The sequence below is a fragment of the Ictidomys tridecemlineatus genome, chromosome 2, assembly GCF_052094955.1.
Source record: "Ictidomys tridecemlineatus isolate mIctTri1 chromosome 2, mIctTri1.hap1, whole genome shotgun sequence".
Taxonomy (NCBI): Eukaryota; Metazoa; Chordata; class Mammalia; order Rodentia; family Sciuridae; genus Ictidomys; species Ictidomys tridecemlineatus.
The window spans coordinates 18,324,248-18,337,589 of NC_135478.1; the positions used below are offsets into that span (position 1 = coordinate 18,324,248).

At 47.0% G+C, this 13,342-nt stretch overlaps 1 protein-coding gene across 1 annotated transcript in view; it reads left to right on the forward strand.

Moving 5' to 3' along the window:
• Positions 1–13,342, forward strand: part of Cdcp1 (CUB domain containing protein 1) — a 48,602-nt gene that overhangs the window by 21,472 nt on the left and 13,788 nt on the right. Inside the window, exons 2-4 of the mRNA XM_005337942.4 lie at positions 2,162–2,371; positions 7,256–7,618; positions 8,365–8,733. Of these exons, the coding sequence (XP_005337999.2) occupies positions 2,162–2,371; positions 7,256–7,618; positions 8,365–8,733 (942 nt within the window). The remainder of the gene's footprint in view (positions 1–2,161; positions 2,372–7,255; positions 7,619–8,364; positions 8,734–13,342) is intronic.

Consider the following 13,342-nt stretch of genomic DNA (forward strand, 5'->3'; position numbering starts at 1 on the left):
ACCCAGAATTATTTGGGCTACTTACCTAGCTGAAAATAGGAAAAAACTGAGTTGAGATATTTTGGTGAGCTTGGCTTTGGTCTCCTCTGAATCTAATTTTAAAAGATTTGAAAATATTGCATGTGCTCTTAGAGTAGCTAGGCCCACCCAAAATATTATTATTTTTGTATGTGGTACTGGGGTTTGAACTCAGGGGGGCAAGTGCTCTACCCCTGAGCCACATTGCCAGTCCATCACCACCCAAAATATTATTAAACCATATTTAGGTATATCCATAATTATTCCACTGTTCGTTTATTAAATACCTTCTTTGTGTAGACAGACACTCTTTTGAACACTTCTCCTCAATTCTAGTAAAATAATATATAAAATGAACACCACCATTCCCCATGTGCATTGTGATGGATTTGGGCGTTTATATACAGCAGGTAGTCGCCACCATAGTCAAGACCCAAAACAGTCCCTCATTGTGACATTGGTCACGATTCTTACAATCAGGGAGTCCTTTTAAATTATGCCTCAAAAAAGTTGATTTTAAAAGAAATGGGGGAAGGTATAGCTGAGAAATGAAAAGCTCTTGGTAGATTGCAGTCTACTCACTGACCTCTTTTTGAGCACCTTATGTGTACAGGCTCCATAACTGGTACCGATTGACCATGTCTTTATGCCAGAACAGGGTGAGACAGAAGCCCCCGTGTTGGTGCTGTGGTTCCATCAGTCTGTATGGGCCCCGGGTTCCCTCCACAGGACCCACCTACAGCCATCTATCCCACCCCCCTCGGCTCCCAGACCAGCCTGCCTACGAACAGAACCCTACAATCAAGACCAGGGCAGGGGCTGCTAAGAAGGGCTCTTCCCCTTTGGTCTAGAGCATTTAAACATTAATCAAGCAATCAAATAGGATAGAGACTGGGCTTGTTCATGAGCATGGCCCCATGATGACACGGGCACTTCTCTGCTTAGTAATCAGTCCCCACCTCACTGGCTTAGTATTATTTGCTCAAGTGTTTTTGCTGAATCCCAATCTGAGGTAATAGTCTTTTTTAACTTTCCAAGCTCATTGATACAGTGTGTTTACTTCCAATTTCTGCAAACATCTTCCTACCCCACCCTACTCCTATACATATGTATGTTCTGGACGTGCAAAGTGCTACAGCAGGAGACAGTGGCTCTTTGCAGATAAACGTGCCTCTTCACTGGGGTATTAGTCAGCTTTCTGTCACTGTGACAAAATGCCAGAGAAAATGGACTTGAAGGAGGAAAGACTTACTTTGGCTCAGGGTTTTAGAGGCTTCAGTCAATAATCACTTGGCTTCATAGTTTCTGGGCATGCAGTGAAGCCTTCCATCGTAACAGAAGCACATGACAGCCAGGAAGCAAGAAGAGAGGAAGGGGCTGGGGACAAATGTAGCCTTCAAGGGCACACCCCCAGTGACCTTCTTCCTCCTCCAACTAAGCCCACCTCCTAATAGCCACTTAAGCTACCAATGAATTAATTTATGCATGAGATCAGAGCACTTTTGAAGGTTCCACCTCTGACCAAACCTTCCACACGTGAGCTGTTGGGAAGCAACCCAGATACAAAATCATGACAGATGGTTTCTTCTACAGTCATATCAAGACGATAAGTGGAGCCGGGCATGGTGGCACACGCCTGTAATCCCAGGAGTTTGGGAGGTTGAGGCAGGAGGATTACAAGTTCAAAGCCAGCCTCAGCAGTGAGGTGCTAAGCAACTCAGTGAGACCGTGTCTCTAAATAAAATACAAAATAGGGCTGGGGATGTGGCTCAGTGGTCGAGTGCCCCTGAGTTCAATCCCCGGTTCTCCTCCCTGCCAATAAAAAGACAAGTGAAAGTGACTCTGGTCGTTATTTAATACTGTAAGTCGGGTGTCTGAAAACAAATTGCTCAAGATATCTGGGACATGGTTTTTAACTTGTAGCAAAATCAGTAATCCAAAGAAGAGACAGACAGATGTTCGTGCCCGGCCAGCAGTGCCCTGGTTCTTTGGTGCCAGCAATGTCAGCGCCGTCGTTTTGCACCATCAGACCAGGAGGGAAGGCACGAGGTGTGAGAGAGGGCATCCTCCCTGAGCCAGCTGACAGGTGGGCAGGTGTGCAGACCTACTCATCCGCTCACTGCATCTTTCTTCCTCCCTCCAGAGGCTTCTGAGATTGCTCTGCCCCAAGGAAGCAACATTACCATTCTCATAAAGCGGGGGACATCAGCTCCACCAGCGAAGCCCTGCTTCATCATCGTTTCTAAAAGGCATATGACTGTGTTGTTCATCAAAGCTGGAGAGAAAATGGTCTTTACCTTTAGCTGCCAGGACCCACAGAACCACTTTGTCATGGAGATCCAGAAGAATATCGGTAAGTTGGCCCCCCGGAGCCGTGGGCTGTGGCCCCGCCCCTCCCTGCCTCTCTTTCCCCCACGAAGGTGGACAGGTAGGCTCTGCACTCTCCCTATCCAGCTTTTGTGTGGCCAGTTCTAAGTGCCTTACACAGGTTAATTTGTCTGATCTCCAAAAGATCTCTAAGAGACGTTCCCAGAGAAGGACTTGTCCAAGATGGCACAGCTAGTAAGTCGCAGGCCAGGGGAGGAGCCCAGAACTCTGGATCCAGAGTCTGTCCTTAACCACTCAGCCACATGGTCTCTTCATGGAGTCCCAGAGAGGCCCACGAGCTGCAGATCTTCAGGTCAGCAAAAGTCAAAGGAGTTCACCTTCGTCCATTTGTGCTACTATAACAGAATCCCTGAGACCGGGTGATTTATAAAGAACAGAGATTCATTTTCTCACGGTTCTGGAATTTGGGAGGCCCGAGGTCAAGGTATAGAAAGTGGCAAAGCAGGAGAGAAAGAGAGCTCTCCCTTCAACCTTAAGCTCTTTTGAGGGGTCCAAACCCATCCATGAGAGCTCCTTCAGTCTGCGGGTTTTGGAGGAGACACATTCAACCCATGACAGAGTTGGAAGCAAAAGGAATCAGAAGGTTGAGGAGGTAAGAGGGGCCATGTGTCCACAAGCACCAGGAATAAACCAGCTTTAGAGAGTGGTCAAGCTGGATTTAGCTTCAAGCTCCAGGGCTGAGTCTGTGACCTATCCTGAGGCTTCACATGAGTTACTCGACTGTTTTGTGGCTTAGTTTTCTTATCTATGAAATAAGAGAGTCATCATACCAAACCACTAAGGTTGGTAGGAGAATGAAATAAAATAATGGATTGAAAATGTATAACACAAGAATTCAAAGTATATGTATTTGATATTTTTATTATTCATAATTTGAGCTTGGGATAGCAGGTTGATATGAGAAGCAGGCAGGGGTGGGGGAGCTTTCAAAATTTCTGGTTTTCCAATCGGCATGCCAAATAAGAGTTAGTGGATATTAATGACAGTGAGAGCATTAAAAGAGCTATAGTTTAAAAAACTATATTTGCTGGGCACAGTTGGCGCACTCCATATTCATCAGACACAGAAGTGTTACCAATAAAACAAAGAACAGAGTAGGAATTCCCATCCTGCAAGCTGATGGTCTCCATTATCCAGAATTTCTAATTAAATATTTATGGATGATCTTAACAAGGACACACAATATGTCTGAAGCAAAATGGAAAATTTTGCGGAAAGACAAAAGAAAAGACTTCGATAAAAGAAGAGAGCTATCACATTCCTTGACAAAAAACACTTAGTGTTTTTAAAGCATCAATTCTCCCCCAGATTAATTTATCAGTTTAAATTGATGGCAATTAAAGCCTCATTGAACCCTTTACAGAGCTGAGTAGAATGTCAGTATACTTTAAGAATCCAGTGGAATGGTGTGTCGCCATTAAAAGAATGTTAAGTTTGTGTATTTGTCATGGAAAGACGCCAAGGGTAGTTTGGTTCCATTAAGAACAATGCAGAAGGCTGAGGCAGGAGGATCATGAGTTCAGAGCCAGCCTCAGCAATTTAATGAGGCCCTATGCAACTCAGCAAGACCCTGTCTCTAAATAACATACATAAAAAATAAAAAAGTGGGAAGCTGGGCTGAGTATGGCTCAGTGGTTGAGCACCCCTGGGTTTAATCCCCAGTACCAAAAAAAAAAAAAAAAAAAGAAAGAAAAGAAAAGAACAATACAGTCTATAGCAGAAGAACAATTTGTTGCATTATGTGAATGATCACACACATAACATGCACACCCACACGCATACACATAATCATACAGAGCCCAAAGTCAGGAGAGATAAAGAACAAAATGCTAATCCCATACTATATCTACTGGGGATGGGGGAAAGGAACAGGTGACCTTCGCTTTCTTCTTTCTATCCTTCTGTACTGTTCTTTGTTTTCTTTCTTTCTTTTTTAACAAGTGTTCATTTCTTTCTATTCCATTCCATTCCATTCTAAGTTGCTGGGGATAGAACCCAGGGCCCCAGCTTGCCAGGCAGGCCCTCTGCCACCAAGCTCCATCCCCATCCTGTGCTCTACTTTCAGAATCAGTTCAATAAAGTGACTTCCTTTTAGAAAAAGCTAACAAATGACATGTCACAAGCAGTTGACTATATTCTGCCTCTTGGCCCCAGGATGCCCACGCTATTTGCTAGGTAGTAAAAATGCATGCTCTTAACTTTTGAAAGTGATAGGAAAAAATCAATTTTTAAAATAACCAATCTAGACACTGGAATCAAATCCAGTGGTCTGCCCGCCCCCTCACTTCCTTTTCTGGATAAGCAACAGAAAGTTTCAAGGGAAATCTGACATCTCTGTTCTCGTCCCGACTTCAAGTTAATGGACGTAGAGATAAAGAACAAAATGTTAATCCCATACAATCCTGCTTTCAATCCTGCAAGCAAGTTAATGGACGTAGACATCAACGGGGGGAAAAAAACAGGTTGTCAATCACTTCAGAAATGACACGTCTCCCTCCTCTGGATATTCCTAGATTCCTTTGAGTTGTTTAAAATTTGTTTCAGTGGATAGAATGCAGGAGCCACACCAGAAGGTGTGGAGCCATGAGGCTCATTTGGACTATTCCAGGGTACCAGGGATTGAACTCAGGGACACTCAACCACTGAGCCACATCCACAGTCGTATTTTGTATTTTATTTAGAGACAGGGTCTCACTGAGTTGCTTAGCGCCTCACTTTTGCTGAGGCTGGCTTTGACCTCGCCATCCTCCTACCTCAATCTCCTGAGCTCCTGGTTTTACAGGCATGTGCCACTGTGCCCGGCCTGGAATATTCTTATCTCTGGGTCCATCCTAAATACCAAAGTAATGAATGAAAAATTGTTCAGGGGCTGGGGTTGTGGCTCAGTGGTAGATTACTGGCCTCGAATGTGCGAGACCCTGGGTTCGATCCTCAGCACTACATAAAAATCAATAAGTAAAATAAAGGTATTGTGTCCAATTACAACTAAAAAATAAATATTAAAAAAAAATTGTGTTCGGAGCCTAGCTCTTTCAGTACCATGGCAGGTGGCAGAGCTGAGGCTGGGAGGTGAGGCCTTTCAACCTGGGTCCTTGATATGGAATTAAGTCAGAATCCCTTGGGTGGTCCAAGTATGCATATTTTTAAAATATTCTCCAAGAGGGTCTAGGGTGGAATAAGATCTGAGAGTTTTAATGGAGCTAAATGATCCCACAAGAGTACAGAAACCATCAGGGCCCAAGTAATGCATGGAAAGTTAAGAGGTGGCTTAATATAAACAACCAAGTTTCCATAAGCTCACCAAATAGGTACTCTCTTTACCAACACAGAAAGTCTAATTCCAGCCACATTAGTCACCTCTTTATCTAACCCTGTTTTGTTGATATGGCTGCAGAGTGCATTGGCAAACTTGTGGTTGATCAAACACAGACTGGGCCTTTGTCCTGGCATTGATGTGTATTGCAAGTGGTTAGAATCAAGACACCTGGACTCCAGAGCTGTTTTGCAAAAATGAGAGGTTTGGCTGTGGATGACTTCAGAAGTGCTAGACAGCTCCAAATTTTAGCCGTCATTCTATTTGAAGTCAACAGTCCTTTCAAACAACCCACAAAAGCAAGAATAGCTGTGCATGGTGGCCCACACCTGTAATCCCAGCAACTGGGAAGGCCGAGTCAGGAGGATTGCAAGTTCAAGACCAGCCTGGACAATTTAGCAAGGCCCTTAGGAATTTAGAGAGACCCTATTTCTAATAAATAAATAAATAAAAAGGGCTGGGGATGTAGCTCAGTGATTAAGCACCCCTTGGGTTCAACCCCTCTACCTCCCCCCCAAAAAAAAAAACAGGAATAAATATTTAAATATTTGCAGATTATTATTACAAAAGCCATCACACCCTTCAGAACCCCTGTGCACTGAAGTGCCTGCGTTCTATCACCTGTCTCCACTTATTTCTTCCTTGATAGTAATGCGTTTCACTTTGTTTTAAAAGGCTTGGGAAACAAAATACTTTAAAGGGTGTCATTAGTTGTGAGCACTTAAGAATTCAACTACAATGGCACTGAAACACTCCCATAAAGCCACACAACAGGAAGATCACTTTGCTGCAGGCTCCAGACACCCAGGAGTTGTAGACTTGGGGTGCACACCTCAGCATGTGGGTGAGGATATTGATGGGGAACGCAGGTGTAAAAGGTGGATCTTGGCACTGCGCCCTAGAAATTGTGAAACCAGAACTCAGAATAGGGGAAGTTGGACATCCCAAAGCACGGGCTTCATTGCACGCAGCCTTCTTCTGGCCTCCAGTAAGGTCTGGTCAGAGGTCCACCAGCCGGGCTCCACTTGGTCAGGAAAACACAGTAGTTAGAGCCTGGGACAAGGGTTTTTGTTTAAGTCATTTATCAAGAGTGTTCCCAGAAGAAACCCAAAGTGAGGGAAGCAGGAAAAGCCAGGGGGAAGTGAGCACAGATGTGGTTTCTGCTAACATCTGGCCTCAGCCTGTTCTCACGGAGAGGGCTGGAGCATGAATGGCACCCCGGGTCATGCCACTCAAAGCAGGAGTCAGGCTTTTTGGTCCTGCCTCAAGCAGTTATTGGCTGAGGACTGCAACTCCTGCCTTGGGATGGGAGTGAGGGGGCCGCCAAACCTCTTAGGCTTTTCTGGTCAAAAAACTGAGGCTTAGACCAGACCCAGCTGAGGCTCTCCCCAGACCCGCAGCAGCTGGGGAGTGAGTGCACCTGCTGGTCAAAGCCACCTGGGCAGAGCCCCAGAGGGTCCGCTCCAGGGGGCTGAGAGGAGCAGTGTGTGGCCTTACCACATCCATGATCAAAATCGCTCTTGTGGATTCTTGCAGACTGCATGTCAGGCCCCTGTCCTTTTGGGGAAGTTCAGCTTCAGCCCGCGACATCGAGGTTGCCCACCCTCAACAGAACTTTCATCTGGGACGTCAAAGCTCACAAGCGCATCGGCCTGGAGCTGCAGTTCTCTCTCCCACGGCTGAGGCAGATCGGGCCCGGGGAGAGCTGTGCCGACGGGGTCACTCATTCCATCAGCGGCCGCATCGATGCCACTGTGGTCAGGATCGGCACCTTCTGCAGCAATGGCACTGTGTCCCGGATCAAGATGCAGGAGGGAGTGAAGATGGCCTTGCACCTGCCGTGGTTCCACCCCCGAAATGTCTCTGGCTTCAGCATTGCCAACCGCTCGTCTATAAAACGTGAGCACACCCCTCCCTCCCTAGTGGGTGGACGGAAACACGGGAAGTGGCCGACGTTTTTCTAGGGCAGGGATGGCACATGGTCGGCCATTCTGTAGCAGTCAACTAATGCCCTCAAGGAAGATCCCATGCTCCTATAAGCCACTTGGGCCACTTGTGAGAGCCTCCTTTCTCAAACAAACAGAATGTCTCTTTTCTTTGTCCTGTCTGCATATGATATTTATTTTCACAAACTTGGTTGCCCTACCTCTGTCTCCATCACATTTTCTATATGGGTGTCAGTGAGTGCACGCTCACAATGGCTCCTGGGGGTTGCTCCTTAAGTGTTCTGGAATTTTGTGAGCTGATGTTAAACAGAGTAGGTCTCAGCAATAACACTGTATAAACTTACAATTCAAGAAAGCATTTTAGAAGCAAAGGTCATAAATACACCCAGCTCATCACTTCCTAATTATTTTACTGCATTTTACTATGATCTCTGATCTCCAGGTTATTTATGACTATCCTACCTTTTTGGCAGACATACAATATAATGGTGTCTGTTGCCCGACTCTGTATCCAGTTGTGTTGGAAGCTTGAAGTCAGCCGTGGTGGGAGTATTTACACCAAGGAAATGGGCACAGTCCACAAAGTAGGGCTTTTCCCTTGCTGAGTGTAAACATACATCCAAACTCACTCCTAGGAGTTGGGAACTGTGATTGTGTAGTCACCTCCTTTTCTTTCTGGTCGGGTTCCATTCCCCACAGGCCTGTGCATCATCGAGTCTGTGTTTGAAGGGGAAGGCTCAGCCACCCTGATGTCTGCCAACTACCCACAAGGCTTCCCCGAGGATGAGCTTATGACGTGGCAGTTTGTGGTCCCCGCACACCTGCGGGCCAGCGTCACCTTCCTCACCTTCAACGTCTCCAACTGTGAGAAGAAGGAAGAGCGGGTGGAGTACTACATCCCCGGCTCCACCACCAACCCCGAGGTGTTCAAGTTGGAGGACAAGCAGCCCGGGAACATGGCTGGGAACTTCAACCTCTCCCTGCAGGGCTGTGACCAAGACGCCCAGAATCCAGGGATCCTGCGACTGCAGTTTCAAGTTTTAGTCCAACATCCACAGAATGAAAGCAGTAAGTAAGCCTGGCTTTCCTCTCCCCATCTCCTGCACACCCTCTCTGATTCCCTGGGGAGTCGGCTTGGGTGGGGTCCCTTGCCTGTTTTCTCATCCGGGCTCCTGGAGCACTTGGACTCTGGCCCCTAGAAGAGTTTCAGGAAGTAGGTTGCTAGGTAACAAGAGGCTCTCTGGTGAACACCCAGCATGCAGTTTCATTTTAGCTCAATAAGCAAGCAGCAAACGTGATCTTGCATTTAGGGTGCTAAGTTGTTTTTAATGAAACCCAGGGAAGGCCTCTTTCTAGACCTCAGGTCTTGACCCTGCAGCGTGAATGAGTTGTCACCAGCACTGTCAGCATGATGATGACAGCTATCAGTTTTTTAGCTGAGCACCCGCTACCATGGACACCCACTGCAAGCCAAGCCCTGTGCCAAACACTTACAAGGCATCCTTATCCTTACTGCGGCCCTGTAGGGGAGATGGGAATGATCTTTCATTAATGAAAAACCAGAAGGTTCAGAAAGGTTATGAAAAAGGTTGTGAAACCAGCCCAGTGTCACACAGCTTCTCAGGAGCAGAGCAAGCCTATGGTCCAAGCCTCTGGACCATACTGAGCTCTGGGCAGATGGGACACTATTCCACAGACATTGCTGAGACACCATGAACCTAGAGGTGGAGAGTCCAGCTCAGGATTGGATGCATTCAAGGGACCAGGATGCAAAATTTAAGGAGGCACCCACTTGGAGGAGCCTCACCCTCGTCCTGGCCCTATTGTGACTTTTGAGATCAAAGCGGAGGAGTCAGTGTCTGTACCTGGGCCCATCATGCACTGAAGTCTGGGGAGGAGTGAGTTATGACAGGTGGTCTTCAAGAGGACACTTCTGACACGCACTGAGGGTGGGCTCTGTCCCGAGGGCTGGTTCTCATTCTTGTTTTTATTATCATTCACTCTAGGAAAGGAGCAGAGCCAGGCAGAAACATTAGGAGGGGACATGCAATGCCTTCCTATATCTTTCTGCAGAGCATATAAACATCCAAAAAGTGATAGCATGGGATCTTCTCAAAAGACTGCCCAATTCGAACTGGGAATCTTGCCACTCTTTTGCATGTGTGTATGTGTGTGTGTGTACACATGCCATACACACTTACATATATGTACACATGCATGTGTGCAAATATGCAGACTCAAGTGTGTCCCCTGAGACATTTATTTTGTTTCCACTGCCACCGTCGTGTCATCAGAGTGTGGAACACAGTGCAAAAGGATCTAGAAATGGAGTGGGTCTGGGTTTTAGAAGACAGAAGGGTTTGTTTACCATCTCAGTCGTGGTGAAGTGCTGCTGAGAACCTCTAATGAATTCCGTTTCCTGCAACATCTGCTGGGCTGGTTTCTAAAACTAATCATATTGTTAAACAAACCATAAACAGCATCCAGGAGGGAGTGGATTCAGTTCTGAGATGAACAGAGACTGATGAACTGTGGGGCCAGGTGGATCACAGAGTCGGCCTGTCGAGTCCAGTTTGGTCCGTACTGTTCTAGAGGAGGAGTGGATCTGGCCAGCAGGAATATCTCTGAGGAGAGAAGAAGGGTGGGCTGGACTCCTAAAAGCTCTGGCAGCTCCCTCTGATGCTGTGAACCCCAGTGTGGGCCCTGCATTTCCAGGACTAGTCCAAGGAAGCCAGTCCTAGGCACCCACACACCTGTCTGACCCGTTCCTCATGCAGGAAATGATGATGGCAGCTCGTTTTGTAGGCAGGGTTCCCAGTGGGCAAGGGTACTGACCTGGGGAGTCAGCCCAGGTGGATCTGTCTCCCATCTTCCCTGTTTTCCTTGTGACCAGGTCAAGCCGCTTTGCTTCTGCATGACTCAGCTCCTCACCTGTGCGGTGGAGATGATGGATGCTGCAAGGCCAACCTGAGGCAGCCCAGGGCCCAGCAGGTTGTAAGCCCTCTCTAAATGCTACCTGCAGGGTTCTAGGTCAAGAAGAGGATGCAGGGTTGGAAAAGACAGGGAGATGGTACCCAGAGATTGGGCTGTGGCCCAGAATAGAAGTGATTTGTAAGCGGTAGCAAGTCACTCCTGGAAGGAGCTCTGCAGACCTCAGGCTGGGAGAATTCCAAGGGAGGACTCATGGCAATGAGTCTGCTCTTTCCCAAGCTGCCCAGAGGCCCCATCTGTGCGGTCGTGCATGCCCCCTCATGACCCCAGGAAGGGATTCCAGGTGTAATTTTGGCTTTCTTAGCTTGGAATTGAGCAAGCAGAAGTTGAGGGGAGAGGGGCTTCAAGGTGAATGAGTCCCTTGGGTCCAAGCCTGTGTCCTCCCTTCTCATACAAGAGCTAGAGGAAACCTCCTATAGCTGGTGTCCCCCTGAGCCCAAGCCAGGGCCTGCTGCTGTCACTGGACCGTCTTCAACCCCAGCATCAGGGAGCAGCTGCCCAGACCAAAGACTGTACCCCAAGAGCCCATGTGGCTGCTCTGCCTTCCTCACGGGCCACGTTGTATTTATCCATCTGCACAGCTGAGTCCCACTAATCTCCACCCAGTCTTGTTCCTCTTTCTGTAGCCACCAGTTTCTGGCACATTCCAGCTTCTCCATAAATTCATAAACAAATTGCACCAAACTCATGAGGCAGTATCCTATCCCAAGTGGCACAAGATCCAGACACATCATCCAAGCACACAGTCCATCTGAAAGGGCAAGACAGACAGGAGAGGGTGGCCCCCGAGGGCTGGACACTTAGGGTGTCAGATAAAGGGAAGAGCTTCAGAAACAAGAGTGGACACAGAGCCAGGAGACCTTCTCAAGCCAAAGAGGAGGGTTATTGCAGCAACTATAGAAAACCAAAGGGCACCACAGGAATGGTTTAAGAATTGAACTCCCTTGCTGATGATTTAGTAGAGAAAATATTTTTTAAAAAAAAAAGAAAAGAAAAGAAAACCAGAGGACTGCACTGGAGGACCCAGTCGGCTGAGACCCTTTGCCATCCCATGGCCAGACCTGACCACAAGTGGGCCCAGGCTGCAAAAATATTTCTAAATGTGAGCAGCCAGGCACATGTTAACCTTGAATCTTATTGTCCCCTCCACATCACCACCACCAACCTGCTATCATTCCTCTGTCCACTTGCTGAAAAATATCAGTTGGTTCAAGTGTACCCAGGGGACTCTTGCATTCAGTTTTACAGTAAGTCATGCACAGGCTGCCCAGGACCAAAGGAATAATGGATGCGCCCCCAGCTGTGACTAATGTGTCCACTGCTGGCTTTGCCTCACAAAATGTGAAGCTCCGAGGCTCAAAAGAGTTCATGTGCATCTCCACCAAAAAAAAAAAAAAAAAAAACCTGCCTATTCAGGGCGTCATAATGCACTCTCTTCTTTTCTCTTGATAGTACAGAATTATCATGTCACACCAGGGGTTGCTACCATTTGTACCATGCGGCCTGTCTCCCCTGTTGTGTAATTCCTAGAAGATTGGAGTAGCCCTGCTGATGGCGATTACATGAGTCAATAGTTTACCTCCTGTCCACAGCATCCTCCTTAGGGGGAGCCTCTGCGTAATGCATCCTCCTTGAAGATATATTTCTGAAGATATATTTACTTTCTCTGAAAATATCAAGCAAATTGGTATCTTCAAAACCCCTAGGCCAGCTGGGTACAGTGGCACACTCCTGCCTTAGGCTCCCGAGAGTCTCTGGAGCCTGAGGCAGGAAGATCTCAAGTTTGAGGTCAGACTTAGCAACTCAGTAAGACCCTGTCTCAAAATTAAATTTTCAAGAGCTGAAAGCATAGCTCAGTGGTAGAGCACTTGTCTAGCATGCTTAAGGACCTGGGTTTAATTCCCAGTTTATATATATATATTTCCATCCCCCAAAGGCATAGACAGGTTTAGAGAGCCACTTTTGGGGTAAAGCAAGGTATACATACTCAGTCGAGAAATGTGAGCTATCTTGAGGAGTATAATGGGTTTTTAAGAACATTTTTTAAAGTATTTTTCAACATTTTAAAGGATATTTAGTATTTATAAAGGCACAGAACAGTCAGAAAGAGAAATGGAAAGAAAACTATGTAACTTTTCATGAAATGGAAAGTAAGGTGGTAACTGATCCATCGGATCCAAAAGTGCAGAATCAGAAACAACAGTGGGAAAGAAGAAACCTGGTTTGTCCCACAAAGGCGCGAGAAGCAGCAAGTCAGATCCAGACCGGGGATCAAACAGGGACTAAGACTGGAAGAGGCTACTAGAACACCAGGTCCCTCTTCTCTGACAGCAAGTGCCGAGCTCCTGCAGCTCCTCCCCAGCCAAGGACAATAATGTTTCTCCTTGAGACAAGATAAGACAGTCCCTGACCCAAAGGTCCCAGCTTCTGCTTTAGAGAGCAAACCGAGCACCTGGATTGTCTGGAAGTTACCCACCAACTACCGTGCCACCTTCCCCTCACTGAGCCAGGCACACATTTCCTCCTTTTTTGGAGTGATGGGCTCTTTTCTGAGGGAATCCCACGAACCCAAGAGACCCTGCCCACAGCATCCTCTTTAGGGGGGAGCCTACTAGCCCCTGTGTAATGCATCCTCCTTGAACTTTCTGAAGATATAATGTTAGTGGTTTGACTGGAAGCAGTCGGG